Source organism: Gobio gobio (genome assembly GCF_949357685.1).
Source record: "Gobio gobio genome assembly, chromosome: 3".
NCBI classification, from domain to species: Eukaryota; Metazoa; Chordata; class Actinopteri; order Cypriniformes; family Gobionidae; genus Gobio; species Gobio gobio.
Window position 1 is genome coordinate 49,874,229 of NC_137099.1, and position 20,348 is coordinate 49,894,576.

General features: G+C 40.5%; 1 protein-coding gene across 3 annotated transcripts; it reads left to right on the top strand.

Annotated features, from left to right (window-relative positions):
• The first annotated feature begins 31 nt into the window (after positions 1-31).
• Positions 32-18,970, top strand: gja8b (gap junction protein alpha 8 paralog b). Of its 3 annotated transcripts, none has more exons than XM_079813561.1 (5): positions 32-142; positions 7,153-7,180; positions 7,292-7,362; positions 8,461-8,660; positions 15,300-18,970. In XM_079813561.1, the coding sequence occupies exon 5, from the start codon at positions 15,315-15,317 to the stop codon at positions 16,491-16,493; it is 1,179 nt and encodes a 392-aa protein (XP_079669687.1). In that variant the 5' UTR covers positions 32-142; positions 7,153-7,180; positions 7,292-7,362; positions 8,461-8,660; positions 15,300-15,314; the 3' UTR covers positions 16,494-18,970. The 3 variants fall into 3 exon arrangements, with proteins under 3 accessions (XP_079669687.1, XP_079669689.1, XP_079669688.1); XM_079813563.1 differs by lacking the exon at positions 32-142 and adding an exon at positions 737-836 and having other exon boundaries at positions 7,292-7,423; XM_079813562.1 differs by lacking the exon at positions 32-142 and adding an exon at positions 737-836.
• Positions 18,971-20,348: the final 1,378 nt, after the last annotated feature.

Consider the following 20,348-nt stretch of genomic DNA (forward strand, 5'->3'; position numbering starts at 1 on the left):
ACTTTGATATCGGTTTCTGTTCGTATGTTCTCTGTGATTAACGCCTGAGGTCGAGTGTCTCAGATCAAAGACTGAACAATCTGGAATAGAGTCAGACTGTTGATGCCGCCTTATTGGTGCGGGTGTTGAAGAGCTGAAGCAGGTACGTTGACACCTCAGCGGGACTAGTTCTTCTTTTCCCTGTTGTATCTTCCTGTCAGGGTCGAGTTGTGGACGCAAGGCCGTTTGCAGACAGATCGCTCCTCGTTGGCTTGTCAGTATAATCCACAGACCATTGGCGAAAATGGAGACTCTATTACCCCGGTTGACAAAAAGAAATCTGTCCTTCAACGATAAAGCTCGAATTGATGGATGAATCACTGCAGTTGTTCGCAATCTCTGCTAGGTTTGAGAAAGGAAAGGTGAATGTCTTTATAGATGGTCACCTCTGTTGTTTCCACCCAGGAAAGATACTGATGCATCTAGTGCAAAATAAACAAATCAATTCAGTCTTCCTTTTAGATGAGTCCTGGTCCTGTCAGGGTAATTTCCAGGGGACGACAGATCACAGACGTGCTGATAATCAGAAACAGCTGCTAGCAGGCCGACCAGCGTCATGAACGATCTGGAAGTGCCCTCATACTCAAAGGGCATGTTAAGAAATACCAACAGAGCCGTACCCCCCTCCCTTTCCTTCTCCACCTCCTTCTACTCCTCCTTCTCCTCCTCTTTCCCCTCTCCTCTCACAATGCTTCACTGCCACTCTATTTTAGTTGGAGGAATATCTCATCATCAGGAAGGAAAGTGAGATTGTATTGAGAAACAATGGGGAATCGACTCAGGCTTGTGGTCTCCTGGTAATTATTTTGAGCTCTAGAAGTTTCATGCGACTTCTTGCGTTCAACGTATTTTGCTTTTTTTTTTTTTTTTTATATGTGCCTCTGACTCAAGCAAAACCAAGTAGGCAGATATTTTTGAAGATATTTCATAAATTATCACGCACTCTTTTAGGAAGGTTATACTCATCCATTATACATGGTATTTTATTGTTTTATGTTCAAAATTCTTGAAGTTTAATATAATTAAGATAAAGTTCATACACAAAATTATTTTAGCTGCTTGTTCAGTTTATTTAAATAAAATAAGCTTAAACAACACAAATCTTTAGTTTTTTACTTAATTGCCATTTGTACTCAATTTTCTTGCGTTAAATGAAATGAAATGTATAAAATGTTGAGTTAACCTAAACCATTTGTGTTGGGACTACATGAATCATTGCTGTTGGACTGACTGAAACTGGGCAATGTATTTCTAGTTCCCAGCATGCTTTGCATAGTGATGGATCAGGAGAGTTAAGCCGCGTTTCCACTGCAGGAACTTTCCCCAGGAACTAGAAACTTTGGGCTGGTACTCTGTGTGTTTCGACCGCAGGAACCAGGGTCTAAATGAAGTTCCGGGTAAATATTTCCCCGACTCCAAACAGCCCTGCTCGCGAGGTAGTACTTTTTCAAAGTTCGGGAACTTTCGGGGGTGGAACTTGGGCGCTGAACATGCTGATTGGTTGAGCTAACGCAGCATTTTATTTCAACCGGCATTTTTAAAAGTCTTTTGTGCGGTTCGTTCTGCGTTCAGTAAATATCAGTCTTGCTCTTTCTGTCCGATGGCGCGCGTTCGTCTCCGCAATCTCACGGTCAATGTCCGTAATAGCTGATAATAACATACGTTGTCTTATTCTAAATCTAGCCTTACGAGCTTTCAGAATACGCTTTAGTATCAGTGCTCGTCTCTTTTCCGCAGTTTTGTTAATTACCTCTTTAGTAAACCAATACATACCTAGCAAAAGCAGCGCTGATTGCATCTCCTCCATACTTGTTATTGTTTTGACAGTGTCGCACAAAAATTATTAAGTTACTGTCCGTCGGTGACTGGGAGGAACAGTCGCACGCCGTCCCACGTCTCTGGACTAATTCGCCTAATCTTCACGGTACTGTAGACCGCAGTGGAAACACAGACAGCAGGTCTGGGGGGAAAAAAAGTCTCTGTAAAAAAAGTTCCTGGTACAAATTGTTCCGGGTAATTTTGGTGGAAACGGGGCATAAGTGTTGAAATTAATTGCTATTTAATGGGTTTCTAGTAAAGGGAAAGACCTGTTAAAGTTTGATGTTATATTTGATATTTAAAAGTTACCATTGTGCGGAAGTGTAGACCTTGTGGCCTTAGGCTATGCTGTTCTCTAAGAGCTGTAACTGCTAATGCCAGTGATGAGAAACTAGGGAGTTTACTTGATCACTTGCATGCTACAAATTTTACACTTAGCATGTGATCAAGTGTTGCATTGACTATTAGTTTTTATAGAAATAAATAAAATAAATTAGTTTGACACAGTTCCCCACAGTCTACGTGGTCATAGGTTCTACCCCTCTTTATACTTTATCTGGTAGGAATGACACTATTTAGTAGTCTTGACTAAATGAATTTAGGTTCATAAAACAAGATTAAAACAAATAGTTTCAAATCGATTCGATTGTGTTGGAGAAATATAATTAAATTTCGTGGAAAAGTTTTCCTTCAACAGCTTTTTTTTTTTTTGGAGTGTAGAAAATCCCTTCGACTTCATCTACATCTCTATTTTATAAAAAATATATATTTTCTTTATATTTTAAAATGTAATTTATTCCTGTGATGGTAAAACTTTGTATGGGGATTGTTTGAAGCATATTATCAAGCTGATTTTTGTTTATAATCAGTTTATCATCCGTATAATCAAGATTAAGAAAAGCCATCAAGTATCAACATGTTTTCAGTGTCTGCCAAGCTATTCAAAGTGCCTCGGGTCTCTAAAATCAAGCTCAAATGGAAATATAAGGTTCCAAGGATTTCTTTTCACAGTGATACCTTAGAAGAACCATTTTTGGTTCCCCAAAGAACCTTTTAGTGAAATGTTCTTAAAAGAACCATGCTTTTCTTATTGTGAAGAACATTATCTAAAGAGCCGTTTTCCACTTTACAAACCTTTTGTGTAATGAAAAGTCTTCACGGATGTTACAGGTTCTTCATGAAACCATCAATGCTAATAAAGAACCTTTATTTTTAAGAGTGTTAAAATGCCTATGGATAAATCCGGCCCTGTCTCTAACAGAACATTTACTCATCCTTTAAAGCTGTTATAATTACAATGCTTCTCCTTGCCTCCCTCACAACCTTTTAAAAAAGTAAGATGGCACACTACCAGCTCGACAACAAATATCTCTTTTATAATCCTTCACTTTTATATGAGTGATGCAGGCACATGATGCTTCCTCAGACATGGTATTGGCAATAGGACATTGAAGAGAGCCACCATGTGACCATACTAGCTTTGGGCCACTTTTTAGTTTTATCAGTCTTGAGTTTGGTTTCTTTGTTCCTGTTGCTGACACTCACAGTGGAATGACATAAGTCCTTAGGATTATGATCTCTGATCAGTTAAACATGTTATCAGTATATAAATCAGATAAGTATTATAAAGAATGTACTAAGTGTGCTTTTCCTTGCAACAAATGCAGCTCATTATGCTATGGCATTGTGTGTTGTTGCCAGGGTGGTTTAAGCTGGTTGTTACTTAAAAGGATAGTTAACCCAAAAATAAAAATTCTTTCATTATTTGCTCACCGTCATGACGTTCCAAACCAGTCTGAGAGCTTTCTGTCCCTCCATTGACAGCTATGCAACTACCACTTTGACACTTCAAAAAGTTCATAACGAAATCGTAAAACTAATCCATATGAATTGAACGGTTCAATTTTCTAAGTTCATAACGAAATCGTAAAACTAATCCATATGAATTGAACGGTTCAATTTTCTGAACAGACCTGATCACTTTATTTGAGGAACAGATTGAATTTAGGCTTTTATTCACATATAAACATTGATCTGTGAACATAAACAGAAGCTCAACTGAACCTGCTTGACATGAGAGAACAAACACACGAGAATGAACCTCATTGGTTCTTGCTGAAGCTCAAACGTGCTGCGTAACACGAGAATGAACCTCATTGGTTCTTGCTGAAGCTCAAACGTGTTGAGTAACACGAGAATGAACCTCATTGGTTCTTGCTGAAGCTCAAACGTGTTGAGTAACACGAGAATGAACCTCATTGGTTCTTGCTGAAGCTCAAACGTGCTGCGTAACACGAGAATGAACCTCATTGGTTCTTGCTGAAGCTCAAACGTGCTGCGTAACACGAGAATGAACCTCATTGGTTCTTGCTGAAGCTCAAACGTGCTGCGTAACACGAGAATGAACCTCATTGGTTCTTGCTGAAGCTCAAACGTGCTGCGTAACACGAGAATGAACCTCATTGGTTCTTGCTGAAGCTCAAACGTGCTGCGTAACACGAGAATGAACCTCATTGGTTCTTGCTGAAGCTCAAACGTGCTGCGTAACACGAGAATGAACCTCATTGGTTCTTGCTAAAGTGCAAACGTGCTGTAGCCTGACGTCGTCATACTCAATTCTAGTCAGAATTTGAGTCTGATACTGCTCCGTTGGGCTGTGATTATGGGGCGTGTTTCAACCGAGCCAGGAAAAACCTCAATTGGATAGAGCAACGGAGCGACGCATAACGTAAGTTGTCAAATGTCAACAGAACTCAACTGCACTGTGTTGCCATGTCCGTGGGTTGAAGCGACCCCAATTATGTGATATACAGACCCAGGAATGCGAATTTTAGCAGGCAGCCCTGCCAAAATAACACATATCTTACCCCCCAAATGCCATTTGTTTCCCAGAGAACCCCCCCCCGGAAAGCTATTGGGCTTGTTTTTGGCTAGTTTTGAGTAGCAATTGCCAATTGGGTGGGTTTTGTTGTAAAAACTTGGCAACCCTGTCTGCACGCACGCTGGAATAAGTTACGTTAGAAGAAAAAGATGAGTGTAAACGATCTTTGCCAGTGTTGTAAAAAAAGAATTTAAGGATACACAGAGTAGGCCTACTTACCAGCACGATCATCATTTCTGAGAGAAATAGTGATGGTGAATGCATATACGAACAAGTTCTCCGTTTAGGATTAGAACAAAATCAACCCAAGCGCCTTTGATGACGTGGATGATTACGTTACTGTTTATCATCTGTCCATCATCGTCTAAAGCCCGCCCTGACAATTTCATTGGTCCGAACAGTTTCTGTTCGGGCATAATTACTTCTCTATGGAGAAAGTCCAGACCGAACTGCCCGAGCAAAATTGTTGTGGGCGGGGCTAAGTTCGGCTGGCATCCAGGCTAAACGTGCTGCGTAACACGAGAATGAACCTCATTGGTTCTTGCAGAAGCTCAAACGTGTTGCGTAACACGAGAATGAACCTCATTGGTTCTTGCTGAAGCTCAAACGTGCTGCGTAACACACGAGAATGAACCTCATTGGTTCTTGCTGAAGCTCAAACGTGCTGCGTAACACACGAGAATGAACCTCATTGGTTCTTGCTGAAGCTCAAACGTGCTGCGTAACACGAGAATGAACCTCATTGGTTCTTGCTGAAGCTCAAACGTGCTGCGTAACACACGAGAATGAACCTCATTGGTTCTTGCTGAAGCTCAAACGTGCTGCGTAACACGAGAATGAACCTCATTGGTTCTTGCAGAAGCTCAAACGTGTTGCGTAACACGAGAATGAACCTCATTGGTTCTTGCTGAAGCTCAAACGTGCTGCGTAACACGAGAATGAACCTCATTGGTTCTTGCTGAAGCTCAAACGTGCTGCGTAACACACGAGAATGAACCTCATTGGTTCTTGCTGAAGCTCAAGCGTGCTGCGTAACACGAGAATGAACCTCATTGGTTCTTGCTGAAGCTCAAATGTGCTGCGTAACACGAGAATGAACCTCATTGGTTCTTGCTGAAGCTCAAGCGTGCTGCGTAACACGAGAATGAACCTCATTGGTTCTTGCTGAAGCTCAAACGTGCTGCGTAACACGAGAATGAACCTCATTGGTTCTTGCTGAAGCTCAAACGTGCTGCGTAACACGAGAATGAACCTCACTGGTTCTTGCTGAAGCTCAAAGATGCTGCGTAACACACGAGAATGAACCTCATTGGTTCTTGCAGAAGCTCAAACGTGCTGCGTAACACGAGAATGAACCTCATTGGTTCTTTCAGAAGCTCAAACGTGCTGCGTAACACAAGAATGAACCTCATTGGTTCTTGCAGAAGCTCAAACGTGCTGCGTAACACACGAGAATGAACCTCATTGGTTCTCACAGAAGCCCAAGCGTGCTGCGTAACACACGAGAATGAACCTCATTGGTTCTTGCAGAAGCTCAAACGTGCTGCGTAACACGAGAATGAACCTCATTGGTTCTTTCAGAAGCTCAAACGTGCTGCATAACACAAGAATGAACCTCATTGGTTCTCACAGAAGCTCAAACGTGCTGCGTAACACGAGAATGAACCTCATTGGTTCGTGCTGAAGCTCAAACGTGCTGCGTAACACGAGAATGAACCTCATTGGTTCTTGCTGAAGCTCAAACGTGCTGCGTAACACACGAGAATGAACCTCATTGGTTCTTGCTGAAGCTCAAACGTGCTGCGTAACACGAGAATGAACCTCATTGGTTCTCACAGAAGCTCAAACGTGCTGTGTAACACCATGAGAATGAACCTCATTGGTTCTCACACTTCAAGCAAACATGTTTGATCTTCCTTTGACGTGTGAGCTGATGAATGTCAATATGCGAATAAAGCCTAAATTCAATCTGTTAATCATGTCAAGCGATATCTTTTTTGGACTAAACCGCTCAGTTCATATGGATTAGTTTCACAATCTCTTAATGAACTTTGTCAGTGTGTCAGTAGCTTAGCTGTCTATTGAGGGACCGAAATCTCTCAGATTTAATCAAAAAGATCTTCATTTGTATTCAGAAGATGAAGGAAAGTCTTATGGCCTTGGGTGAACTATGCCTTGAATGGCCAAGTCAAAAGAGCTGACTGTTCTATTATTGGCTTATTTTCCCTCTTTCACTGTTAGTCTACGGGTATTTTTGAACAGTTTTCTTGTAATTGCTTGGCAAAACTTGTATGTACGATTGCATAGTAAAGGTTTTAATCTCTAATCGTAATAGAAGCAGTAGTAAGAGTGAAGCTTGTCTTAATAAACACGACCAATAATACAAACCAATGTTGCTTGTGTTCCCTTAACAGAGCTGCTCTGGGAGCAGAACCACTCAAGGTAAAGTGTGACTGTGGTACTTGAAGTTGTCATCAACACCACAGATCAACAGCACTCTCTCATCAGCCCTGGTCATACGGACAGCGATAAAATGCCTTTCTCTTCATTTAGCTCAGCCACGGGTTCGTGTGAAGACAATCGTCAATGTGCCAAAACCGCACCACACCTAAGTCTGAAACGAGGTCAGTGAGGGGTATAAATGATAATATGGACCAACGCTATATATTGCTCAAACGGCTAAAGGTCAGCAGTGTTTTTTCTCAGCTCTGCTCACACCTCATGTATTCATTTAAGTGTTAAATAGCGTTAGTCATATCAATTATATTTGAACCATTGGAAATCATTGCACGGACCATTGTAAGGATTGTGACCTGCCCTGACCCCTCACATTTTACCCACCTAGACAGCGTTAATCCACCTGATGATCACGCATGAAAAGACACACTTTTCCTTTATTTATTGCTTTTATGCTTCTGTCACTCATATTGACCTTTATTGTTGTCAGCATTGTTGTTATAAACAGCTGAGCGGATTATTACGCAAAAGGCCTCTGCAAACATTCTCAAAAGCCAAACAAAACATTGGCAACGTTCAAAGTGATATCGCTCTAAATAGACAAAAAAAAAGCAGAACAACCTCTTGGTGTCTGTCTCCATCTCCTCTTGTGTTCTGGTGTCAAAGCTTATTTTCTTGTTCACCCTTTGGAAACAATGGAGAAAAGGTTTGTTGGCTTTCCAACACTCAGCAAAAATCTTTTATCGAAATTTGTATTCGTCACAATGGTTGTGCTGATACCGTAGACTCTTTTCAGATCTGACATTTAGACTAAAGATTATGTGGGCAGAGGTTAAAAAAAAAACCCATCAAGTAGGCATCTACAAATGAATTATGCTAGAGCTTTTCTCAGAACTGAGCTATTTTTATTGGATGTGTGAATAGTTTCACTCAAGGAGGAAGGATCTAAATAAATGTCATTTACTGCAATATACAGGATCTATTTTTATTTTATTTAATATTTTTTTAATCTTTTGCTTGTGCTATTTTCTTTGAAATAATTATCTTGTTTGATAATGTATTTAATGCAATGAAACACATTTTGTGTGGTATAAGTGCAACTTAAGTGAACATTTCATTTTTTTTTTTTAACAGAGCTCATGTCTTTGTAGTCACCTAAAAAAGCAATGAATGTGTGAAAATTGCAGCCAAGACAGGTATTGTTTTTTGCACATGATTTGTGAAACTAATCATGACGCTAAAATCTCCTCTATCTCTTTTTACAGGGAGCCACAAAGCTGCAGAATGCTAGCAAGTGATAAAAACGCCCTGTGCATCAGGGTTATCACCTAAAAGAGAGTGGACCCTTCTACAACCTAGTGTTAGAGACCCCTCTGACTACTCCCTGACAGAAACCTGGCTGAGAGAAAGAGCCAGACAAACCAGAAGTTCCTACACGCCAGTGACTGTTGCATGCATTTCTTTGGTTAGTAGAGTTGCTACTCAGTGCCTTGTTCCTCATATGTAGATTTTCAAATGAACTAGATTGAATTGTTAATGAGTCAGCAGAATCCTGGATTCTTTGAAGCTTATGTACATGCATTAACAACTATGTAGACGATTTTATTGACCTTTGGTTTTATTAACCAAAAGATGGAAGTCCACCATACGTCAAAAGAGAGAAGTCTGGAAGATCACGTTATGACATTTTATTTAAGAATTACGAGTTTATAATAAAGACAACAATAGTTCACAATAAGATCAACAACACGCATTTACAAAATGGATACTTTTTATTTCATGTCACCTTTAACCTTTAAGACAAATTAAATTGATGGCCAGGTTGATTGTCAAGATGATTTGACCCTTTTAACCTCCTTAGACATCCCATGTTCTTTACTTTTCAGGGCCATTGGACTCAGTCTTTCAGTGTGACCACTTTACTTTCCGTCTTTCTATTGTATTGCCGTAGGCCTTTCTTTCCTCTTGCTGTACCCTAACCAACATGTACACACACAGGAAGTCTCATATCCATTTCCTTTGAGATTGGACCGAACAATTGATCACCTTTTCTCCACCCTTTCTCCTGCCAATTCAGTATCGTATGTGATGCATTAAAGCTTATAGAAGGCTGGGACTCTTGGTTAGGGTGTGGTTAGATAGTTGTTTGTTACCCTACTTCCAGGAAAATAACTATTTTAAACCCAATGCTATGCATGTGGACACCTTGTCTTCCAGTACATTCCGGATCCTGGAGGTAATCATTTAGCCACACATATGGATGTTTAGGCTTTTGCAATCGAAACCAAAAAGGACAGTGTTCCAGTGAAGGTCCAATATTAGATTTCCAGCGAGAGCTTATCTTTATTAACTGGACGTTTGTCAACTCTAACAATGGGTCAACCAAACCCAATGCTTAAGATGTACGCCAAGAGTGTTCTCCATTGTATTCCAAGCGGTTGTGCTTCTCTAGTAAGTGGCATACAGAGATATTATTAAATCATTCTATAATTCTGTGCTGCGTGTCTGCAATAAGGCTTCATTCACTCTTCAGTCTCCCACGTGGAATGGAAGTGAACTGAATCAGGTAAATCCTCCTTATTGTTGCTGGTATCTCTGGTATGCACAAAGAACAGAGACGAGAGAGACCCGCATTGGATCCATCAAATGGCTGGCGCTGGAATAGGGATTAATGGGGATTACCACAGAAGAACAAGAGGATAGGCACCACTGTCAAACCATGCAGGAGTTCTCTGTGAGTCTGGAGAATATTTAGAAATGAAATCTACTTTTAAACTAAATCTGGTACATTGTGTTAATAACATTGCTCACAAAGACATTAAGGCCCAATCCCATTTCTACCCCTTAGCCCTTTCCTTTCCCCTACCTCTTTGTTTTGCGCGTTCACGTGAAGGGGTAGGGGTGTCTCGATTCTATTTTGGCTGGAGTGGTAGGGGTAAGGGGAAGGGGAAGGGCCAGATAGCCCTTCAAACGAAGATTTTTCAGGACCACACTTCGAACGAAGGGGTATGAGGAGTTTCCCTCCACCGACTACCGTGCTGCATAGAAAGTGTGTATGTTGCCACTCGGGATCGATCACTTGCGTGTCGCCTGGCTGCCAGTTTCTCCGTAGCTTGCTAAACGCACTATTTGAGTGATTTGAACACATATTAATAATAGTTTAAAAATATATATATCTGGTCATCCTTCATAACGCAGTCGATATTTACAATACATATCGTCTGTAAACTCTTGGGTTACCAAGGCAACGACTGACATTATCGCAGCACCACAGTAGATAACTAAACCATATCCGTACCGGCCGGCTCGGACCAGCACGTGATGGAACGATTAATACACAAAGAGAACATCTGGCCCGATGGTAAAGCAGTTTCACTAGTCTTGTATGTTCTGTATCATCTTAGGAAACTCTGGCTCATACGTTTTTGAATTGAAAACGAGCGCCATTTTATTAAGTCCAAATACAGCGCAAAACTCTGTTGAGAGTGAGTCATTTGTTAAACGTGCTCGCGCCTGATTTCTGTTAGATAAAGCCTACGCACTTCATTGCTGTTCATACTGGTTAAATGTCACTGGACACTAATAAAAGAAACGGGGTATGATGACGTGTAATGGTATAGTAGTGGTGTCCCATTTCTTAGGGGAATATTTTCACGCCTTGGCACTGTTTCAAGGGGCAAGGGGAACGGGTTGGTGTAGGGGAAGGCAAAGGGGTATAAAATAGAATTGGGATTGGGCCTAAGTAACCCCATCTATTCCGTACAAATGTGTAGTCCATCTGGAAAGGCCAGTATATGTTGTGTTTTGGATGTTGCTCTCCAGAATTGGATGCAGTGAACTGATTTTCCCAGCAGGCTTCCAAACTAACTTAATAAGCAAAACTTCCCTGGTCAACCATGATGTAAATCATCCGTCAGCTAGACCAGGGGTGTCCAATCCTGCTCCTGGTGGGCCAACGTCCTGCACACTTTAGATCCAACCTGCTCCAACACATTTGCCTGGAAGTTTCTAGTGAATCTGAAGAGCTTGATTAGCTGGTTAGCTTGAGGAACTTGGTGTGTTTAATGCCCGGTAGGCAGTCCCAGGCGAAAGAAGACCAATCGTGGCGATTTCTGTGGTCGTGGCTCCTAAACAGAGGTTCAAAGACGCCCATTGTCTGCGATATTTTTCTCAAAGTGTCTGAAATTTAGCATGATCACAGTGTGTTTGCTGCTACGACCTACACCTACTGACTAGCCTATAAAAATGCTACATGAAATGGCATATTGATCAAGACAACATGGCGCTAAAACTTAAAACTACTTAAAACTACATTTGCAAAATTGTCATGCCAAGTTGGCCTTTTTTCCTTATCCATGACAGTGTACATTTTCTCCTCTTTCACTCCCTCCTCTTTTTTTCAGTACACATAAAAACCACAATTGCCAAAGTGCGATTCATCTTGGTTTATTTGTTTACCACTAGCGCATACTGATGAAGTATTATTCTTCTATACTAACTTGCGCCATAGCCTAAGATTCAATAGGTGTCATCATCGTACAGTCTACATGCATGTCGTACCCAAGTTTATTAGATCCATGTTGTACAGTGTGATTTGTAATGATCATAGGATCTGTAACAGGGTTGGAGGACAGTGCCCCTACAGGAGCAGGTTTGGACCAACATTTCAGAAAGTGGGTTCTTAGATCAAATATAATGACAATGGCTGGAAAAGCAATAGTTTGTTTAGTAATTCAGAACTTAGAATGATTGAGACTTTATATTACTTGGAATTTTATAAGTAAACCTACACTGTCGCACTCAACTTGCCTTAGTTATCCAACAGATACAGTTTTCATGTACTGAGATTGAGAGCAGTACAGTATGCGTTTTCCCCAGCCTTTCCCCTGCTAACGGTTAATGCTACCTATATGCTAATGCTACCCTTTCACTGTATCCTACGTAGTTTTATGGCAGTCAGCTAAATAGTCCCTCAGGAGCAGGAAACATAGTGTAACAGCATGTAGGCAGATCCCTGTAAGATAACTTTGTTTGAGGGATGGTCCAATGCTTAGCCATAGCCTGGGGCCTGCTTCATTCGCACAATCTGGGATCATGCCTCAATGCGCACGTTTAATAGACACAGCGGACTTCATAATGACATCATGCCATTGTTTGAAATCCCAACACCCATTCACCACTCTGCTGCTGGCTTAGGCTGCCAGCGCCAGCAATATCAACAAGTAGCACCTTTAAATGAAGGCTCCAGGGTCAAGCTAACATGAGGACTGTTTGCTCCAAATTTTTGCGGACTCTATGCAGATGGTGTTGAGCTACTTATGTAGGGCTCTGTTTGTGAACCCATGAACCCAAGAGTTGACTTTAGACAAGCACTTGCAAAGGTTAGAATAGAATACATTGTTTATTTATTGTAGGGCTACATCAGTTGCCAAAGTTGCTTAAAGGGATAGTTCACCCAAAAACGAAAATGTGATGTTTTTCTGCTTACCCCTAAGGCATCCAAGATGTAGGTGTCTTCGTTTCTTCAGTAGAACACAAATGAAGATTTTTAACTCCAACCGTTGCTGTGTGTCACTCATATAATGCTTGTCAATGGGGTCTAATTCTATTTGAGTAAAAAAAACATGGACAGACAACTTTAAATGAATAGGTAAAATAGCAGCCGGGTCATAGATATATACATAGATTCCCCATTAGTTTCTGCTTGGATCGCTCGAATGAGGAATCTATGTATACATATCTATGACCCGCCTGCTATTTGACCTCACTGACAGGAAGTGATGGCAGTCTGGAGAGCTGAAGCATTCGTCTGATATGAGGTGAAATTAATTGCATAAATACCGTTCGGTTTCTCTCAGAAACCGATCGTTTTGTGTCTTAAGACATCAATGTGTCGTCAAGAGCCGCGGGGCTTAATTTGAAGTTGTCTGTCCATGTTTTTTTTACTCTAATAGAATTAGACCCCATTGACAAGCATTATATGAGTGACACACAGCAACGGTTGGAGTTAAAAATCTCCATTTGTGTTCTACTGAAGAAACGAAGACAACTACGTCTTGGATGCCTTAGGGGTAAGCAGAACAACATCACATTTTCGTTTTTGGGTGAACTATCCCTTTAAGACTTGGATTTTCTCCAAACCTGGTTTTTGCTGGTTTGAGAGGGGTTTGGGGCACTTGTCAGCCTGGGAGACTAGATTTGCCAACCAGCTGAAGACCAGCTTAAAACCTGCTAAGGCTTGAGATGGTCTTAAATAATAGCTGAAATAGGGAACATTCCCATGTACTTATATTTGTTTTCCCAACCTTTAACACCGGTGTTTTGAAAAATCATGGTGCACACAACCCAGTCACTGGATAATCTCAGATCCTTCACTGTTGATCCAGTTATTTTCTTCAGTTAAAATGATAGTAGAGGGGTATTTTTAGGTGATCTGCCTGATTTTGTATTTCATTCTATAGTCAATGCAACAGGGTCAACTGGGTTATCCTGTTAGACTTTGTATAATAGCAATAACTGTTTTAACATCTACTTTTGCAGAGGAGTTACTAGTGTTTAATATGAAAACATTTTTGCATACATGCAAATGCCCTGCCTCCGCACTCCAAACATTCGCATAACCACCCACTGAACATCATTCTTTAGTATCAGCCAATGGCAATGCTTAGTCCATGATGTCATCTCTAGAGCACATTCCAGTTGGATAAAAAGTGGTCCACACGGGCTAAAGCATTGTCTAGAGAGGGATTATTTCGTGGTTCTGACTAATTAGACTGGATGCGTTTGAGTCAAGAAGCATGTGTAAAACTTTGCTTGACCTACTGTATTTAAAAGTTACATATCTGCATTTTAAAATCCAAATGCATGTTCACTTTCATGACTTGTAATGTATGCAAAAAATAAAACTGGTTCCACTTTACCATAAGAAACTATCATCATTTTCATGATAACATTGAGTTTTTAGCCATGCCCTGTCACAGAAGATACAAAATAAGATTAATTTCTCTTTACTAAGTTTGATCTAGTAGTATCAACCATATCATACATCTCTATTATATAGTTTGTTTGATTAGGATTGTTATTTTGAAAAAGAGAAGTTGAAAGAACCATATAATCGTTTTGTTGCTATTTTTCAAACTAGCCTGTTGCTAGCTTTTAAGCTATAGCATTCCCTAGCCGTCAAAAATAACAAATCTATCACTGAGTCCACTTTCTCTGATGGTTTTAGCATTTAGCATAGCATTAGCCTGGTACATTTTGGAGCAAAAATTTCCATGTAAACCTTACCACGTCAATGCTCACTTCCTGTAAATCAAAGAACAATGTTTCTGAGAAATGTGACCAGAGATAGATGATTAATAACACTGCTAGTTCCAACTCAAGTGACAGTGTAATGGATCTAATAAACATGCTTTAATTAGCACCATGTCAAGTTTAGATTATGTTTAAAAAGGCCCTTTTCCCAATGCAAGTGCCACATACTGCCACATTCCCATTTGTGTTTGTGAATCCTATTGTGCTACGCGTCACCGTGCGTCGCCCTCTGAATAAAGGCTGTCTGGCTCCCAGCTTAAATATTGCAGCAAACTAAAAACCAACCATCAGACTGGATTCATTCACTTCTGCTCACTCGGGCGACAAGGATTGGAGGCCATAGGTGGGAACCAGAGAGCAAAAAGTTCACTTCACACCACAGTGTGCCAAGAGAAGGGGGAACACGCATACTCTGGAGCTCTTACTGTGGCAAGTTGCCCATTTTATACTGTTTACCTATATTGCCGTTTGTTCTATATAGAGCACCTTTGGTGCGAAGCTATGCATTTGATTCAGTTGTAGAGAATTTTTAGAGTTGGGATGTGACTTGTTTGGCTTGTTTTGTTAGACCAGAGTGGGAAAATATACAGTGTCGTTGTTTGATTTGATTATCTATCAAAATATCATATGGTACCGATGGCGCAAATATGATTTTTAAGAACAACTCTATCAAAAACGAAATGACCTTTACAACAGATCTAAAATCACAAAGTATAACCTGAGTTCTAGACAAATAAGATTCCTTCACATCTCTGGCTGCTTTCAAACATCTCTTTTGTTTGTTCCACAGTGCTGACAGTCAACCATGGGTGACTGGAGTTTCTTGGGCAACATCCTCGAGGAAGTAAATGAGCATTCGACGGTAATTGGTAGGGTGTGGCTCACGGTCCTCTTCATCTTCCGAATCCTCATCTTGGGCACAGCCGCGGAGTTCGTGTGGGGCGACGAGCAATCGGATTACGTGTGCAACACGCAGCAGCCGGGTTGCGAGAACGTTTGCTACGACGAGGCATTCCCCATCTCGCACATTCGGCTGTGGGTACTCCAGATCATCTTTGTTTCCACACCCTCTTTGGTGTACGTGGGCCACGCCGTCCACCATGTACACATGGAGGAGAAGCGCAAGGAACGGGAGGAGGCTGAACTCAACAGGCAGCAAGAGATGAACGAGGAGAGGCTGCCGCTCGCGCCCGATCAAGGAAGCGTCCGCACGGCCAAGGAGACGAGCACAAAGGGCAGCAAGAAGTTTCGTCTAGAGGGCACTCTCTTGAGGACCTATATCTGCCACATTATCTTCAAGACTCTCTTCGAGGTAGGCTTCGTGGTGGGCCAGTACTACTTGTATGGCTTCCGAATTCTGCCGCTGTACAAGTGCAGCCGTTGGCCGTGCCCAAACACGGTTGACTGCTTTGTCTCAAGACCTACAGAGAAAACCATTTTCATCATCTTCATGTTAGCCGTGGCCTGTGTCTCACTTTTCCTCAACTTTGTGGAAATCAGCCATTTAGGCTTGAAAAAGATCCACTTCGTGTTCCGTAAACCCGTGCGGCCGCAAGTCGAGGGACCAGGGGCAGCCGAGAAGGCCTTGCCTTCCATAGCAGCCTCCTCTATCCAGAAATCCAAAGGCTACAAGTTGCTGGAAGAGGACAGAGCCACGTCGCACTTCTTCCCCCTGACTGAGGTAGGGGGGATGGAGGCTGGCCGGCTGTCGGCTCCGTACGAGCCATTTGAGGAGAAATCTGACCAGGTGACCACACCTAAAAAAGACGTGTCTAAGGTGTACGATGAAACGCTGCCCTCCTACGCCCAGACGACTGTGATAGGGCAGAGTGCAGCGCCGGGAGTTCTACAAAGGGATGAAGATGACGACGAGATGGCCGTCGAAGCAGATGTGGAAGCCAGTGAGACGATAGAAGACACGCGACCGCTCAGCAGCCTGAGCAAGGCCAGCAGTCGGGCAAGGTCAGATGACTTGACGGTATAAATAATATAGAACTGGGTTAGAAGTGCAGCAGGAGAAATCGTAGTTTTGGGGAAAAGCGTAGAAAGTAAAAACGAGTGAGAAAGAAAGGCAACTGCGACGACACTTATAATACCAGCTTATTTTGAGGAAGAAAACAATTTTTAAAAAATAATGCTGTGCAATTTTCATGAGGAAACTTGAGAGCTTGATTCATTTTTTTTATACAGCAGTATTTTTTTGTACTGTTTCTATCAAACAGTTACCAAACCAAAGTTAGCGATCTGCAGCAACTAGATCTACGTCGGGAGGAGTTGGGAGAATTATTTAGCGAAACGTGCTGTTTTTTTAACAATAACATTTTCTATCCAGAATTTTACTCCTCGAAGGTGAGATTCTGATGTTTACATTTTTTGGATTAGCCATTAGCTGAATGTTGTACGTGGTATTTTGTTATTATTCTGATAAGAAAAACTGTCAGGGCATCATCCTTTTCACCTCAACAATTTCAACCACACATGATGATAAATAATCAATCTTATTTTGATTTGTATGTGAATGGTACTGTAATGGATAGGTGTACGTGTGAGGTGAAACAAATGCTGATAGTTTCGTTGCACAGTCGTTCATCATGGCATACTAGCAAAAAATAAACTATTTATTGAAAAGAAATGACCACCGCTGATATACGTTAAACATAATGCCTTGTTTCTCGTTTCACTAACTTACATTATGAGTCTCCTGATTTCATAAACTGTAGGTTAGAGTGTATCTAGCAATAACTGTGATGATAATTGCATTAGCCATAGAAAAGATTGTAGGCCACATTCTTTCTAGTCTCTCTGCGCATGCAGCCATGATGATGATGATAAAGATCATGCCCAATCAGCACAAAGTATTGTTCGACAAGAGACAATAAAACAACATTACATGAAATGTCACCACAGGCAGTCTCACATCCTTGATGTTGTTGGAAACAACATTTTCACACGCTTGCCCTCCGTAAAGCTGCATTTAAATTCAAAATATTTCCAAGGGCAAGAAAGGGCGTTTCACCTTTGTCACGTTTGTAGCAGGGACATGTCTTTTGCTTTAAACTATGTCTTTGAATTTAATATGATATATAGAAAAAAAGATTTCTTTCCAATTATTTTATTATTTATTGTAATTATTACTCCTGACCAACTAAATTGTCCCTTTGTTTGTAAAACATCCACAGTTCTACACATAATTTACTGAAATGTATAAAAATGGTCAATTTAACGTCAAATGTTTATGATAACAGGTATGTCAAAAGAGTTAAAACTACCTGCATTTTATATATTTTCTTTTCTCCTCTACCCTGATAATGGTTTCATATTTGTTTGGTTTGAATGTAAAATTGTTTTATTTTATGTTGTTCCCAAGAAGAGAATATAAACCTTTCCATAACCCAAAGAAATGACTGGAACTACAATTGAAAGACACATGTTCTGTACGTTTTAGCGCTATATGTTGTATGTGGATGATATATCCTTTAAGGTGAACTTGATTTCACCAAGTACAGCATGCCCCTGGATCGACAACTGATCCTGGAACATCAACCAATCAGATTTGAGAGACAAGTTTCGAGTTTATGTCAAGTTTAGGCTTACAACTAGGGTTAGTTGATTCTACATCAGCGTTATTCACCCTGATTTTAGGGATATGGGTAGTGTTAGGACTACATTTTCGGACAGGAATGTTGTTCCAGGATCAACTAAAATATGTTGATCCAGGAACGTCTTACTTGGCAAAATCACACTGACCATTATTTAATGGCAAAAACACAAAAGCTTGGGCAGACTGCATGAGCTGATGAATTTTAGATGCAAACAGCAACGGTCATAAAAAATGGCAGAAGTAAAAAAAAATGAAATAAAAAAAAACCTGAAAGAGGAATGGTCATCATTTTGCCCCCTAGTTACTGTACTAATATGAAGGACGGCATTGACTATTCACAAAGCTGATATTTAACAGCAGTCATTAAAGGGTTTGTCTCCGTTTTGTGTCTCTGCTAAACAGTTCTTCACTGTCTTTTTTTCTGAGAGCTGGTTTGTGGAAACAACAGTGAAACATTGAGGGCTGTTACTAATAAGATAAAGAGCATGAGATTACTTCCTTGAGAAGCTTGCGTTCACAATCTGTGAAATTCGAATGGAAGGAGCCCACATTAGCAGTGTACTAGTGCAAAGTGCAAAGACTGATTCTACATTATGCTGTAGTCTGAGCAAAGTTTGAGCGGACAGCGATCAACAGTTTTCCAAATCATAAAAGAACACCTCAGATTTCCGGATGATGAGAGTATTTCTGATTGATTATTGGTTCTTAACTGTGAGTTTCAATGGCCAATTGTTCTGATAAGTAACTTTGATTAAGGCCTTTATCATTTCATTCATTTTTACTAACTTGTAGTCCTTTTCTGCAGAAATGATTGTCAGTTGAAACCTGTGGATATAGCCAATAAAAGGTCATGTGTGGTCAACAAGACTGTCTGCCAGTATTTATTAATATCCCAATGATAAAATTCATGCTCTCCAACACAAACAAGTTTACATATTCAGATCTCTCACACACATTTAACTATAAATGAGGACATACTATCCCTGTTTTTTATTTTGTAGAATATTCATATACAATCTATTAATAATTTAAAAACTTATAACACACAACACACACGCAATGTTTTTTTCCCCCATGTTTTATGGGGACTTATATTCCATCCAACCTACCCAAAACTTTCTGCATTTTTACATTTTCAAAAAACATCACTTAGTATGATTTATAAGCTGTTATTCTCATGGGGACCAAAAAATGTACCGACAAGTTTTTTTTAATATTGCCACCCTTGTGGGGACATTTTGTGCCCATAAACATAGGGTTTACCTGGTTAACCTGTGCGAGAATGATTATGGATTAGGTTAAACATGAATATTCTACAAGTAATTTTTTTGTGTTGAATATTCATTTGTAATCTAATATACATTACATACATATATATATATACACGCACGCACGCACGCACGCACACATACGGGGGTTTTTGTGAAATGTGGGGACATTCCATAGGCGTAATGGTTTTTATACCGTACAAACCGTATTTTCTATCCCCCTACACTGCCCCTGCCCCTAAACATAACCCTCACAGGAGACTGTGCAGTTCACTTTTTGTGAAAAAAATCCTAATTCTGTGTGATTTATAAGCATTTTGAAAAGTGAGGACATGGGGAACGCCCTCATATTTCACCCTCTTTTTGTAATACCTATGTCATACCCATGTCATTATACACATTTGTGTCCTGATATTTCACAAAAACATGCCCACACACACACACACACACACACACACACACACACACACACACACACACACACACACACACACACACACACACACACACACACACACACACACACACACACACACACACACACAGAGATAGAGAGAGACAGACAGACTACATGATTGGTTTCTTCTTTTTTTCCAATGGGGCTTTCATTAGATTTAGCTAACTTCATTTATCACTTTGTAAGTTATCAAGTAAGTTCGACATGCAGATCAACATGGAAACAAATATTTAAAGCCATCAGAAAAACTTTTTAAAGCATTCAAACTGCATTACTATGGTAATAATTCAGCACCAGAGTACTACCTCCTGAGACATAACTGCACCATCACGTTACAAATACAGTCCCTGTAGGAAGTTTCAGCTGAAACCGAACACGTCTGCCGCCCTCTTGTGGTCATTCAGTGAATCTTTTTATTTTTAGTAAAACATTCCGTCACAAAACACTGAGAACCAGAAAGAAATATCTGCAAACAAGATTTAAATGGGTAAAGATGTCCTTATGGACATGTGA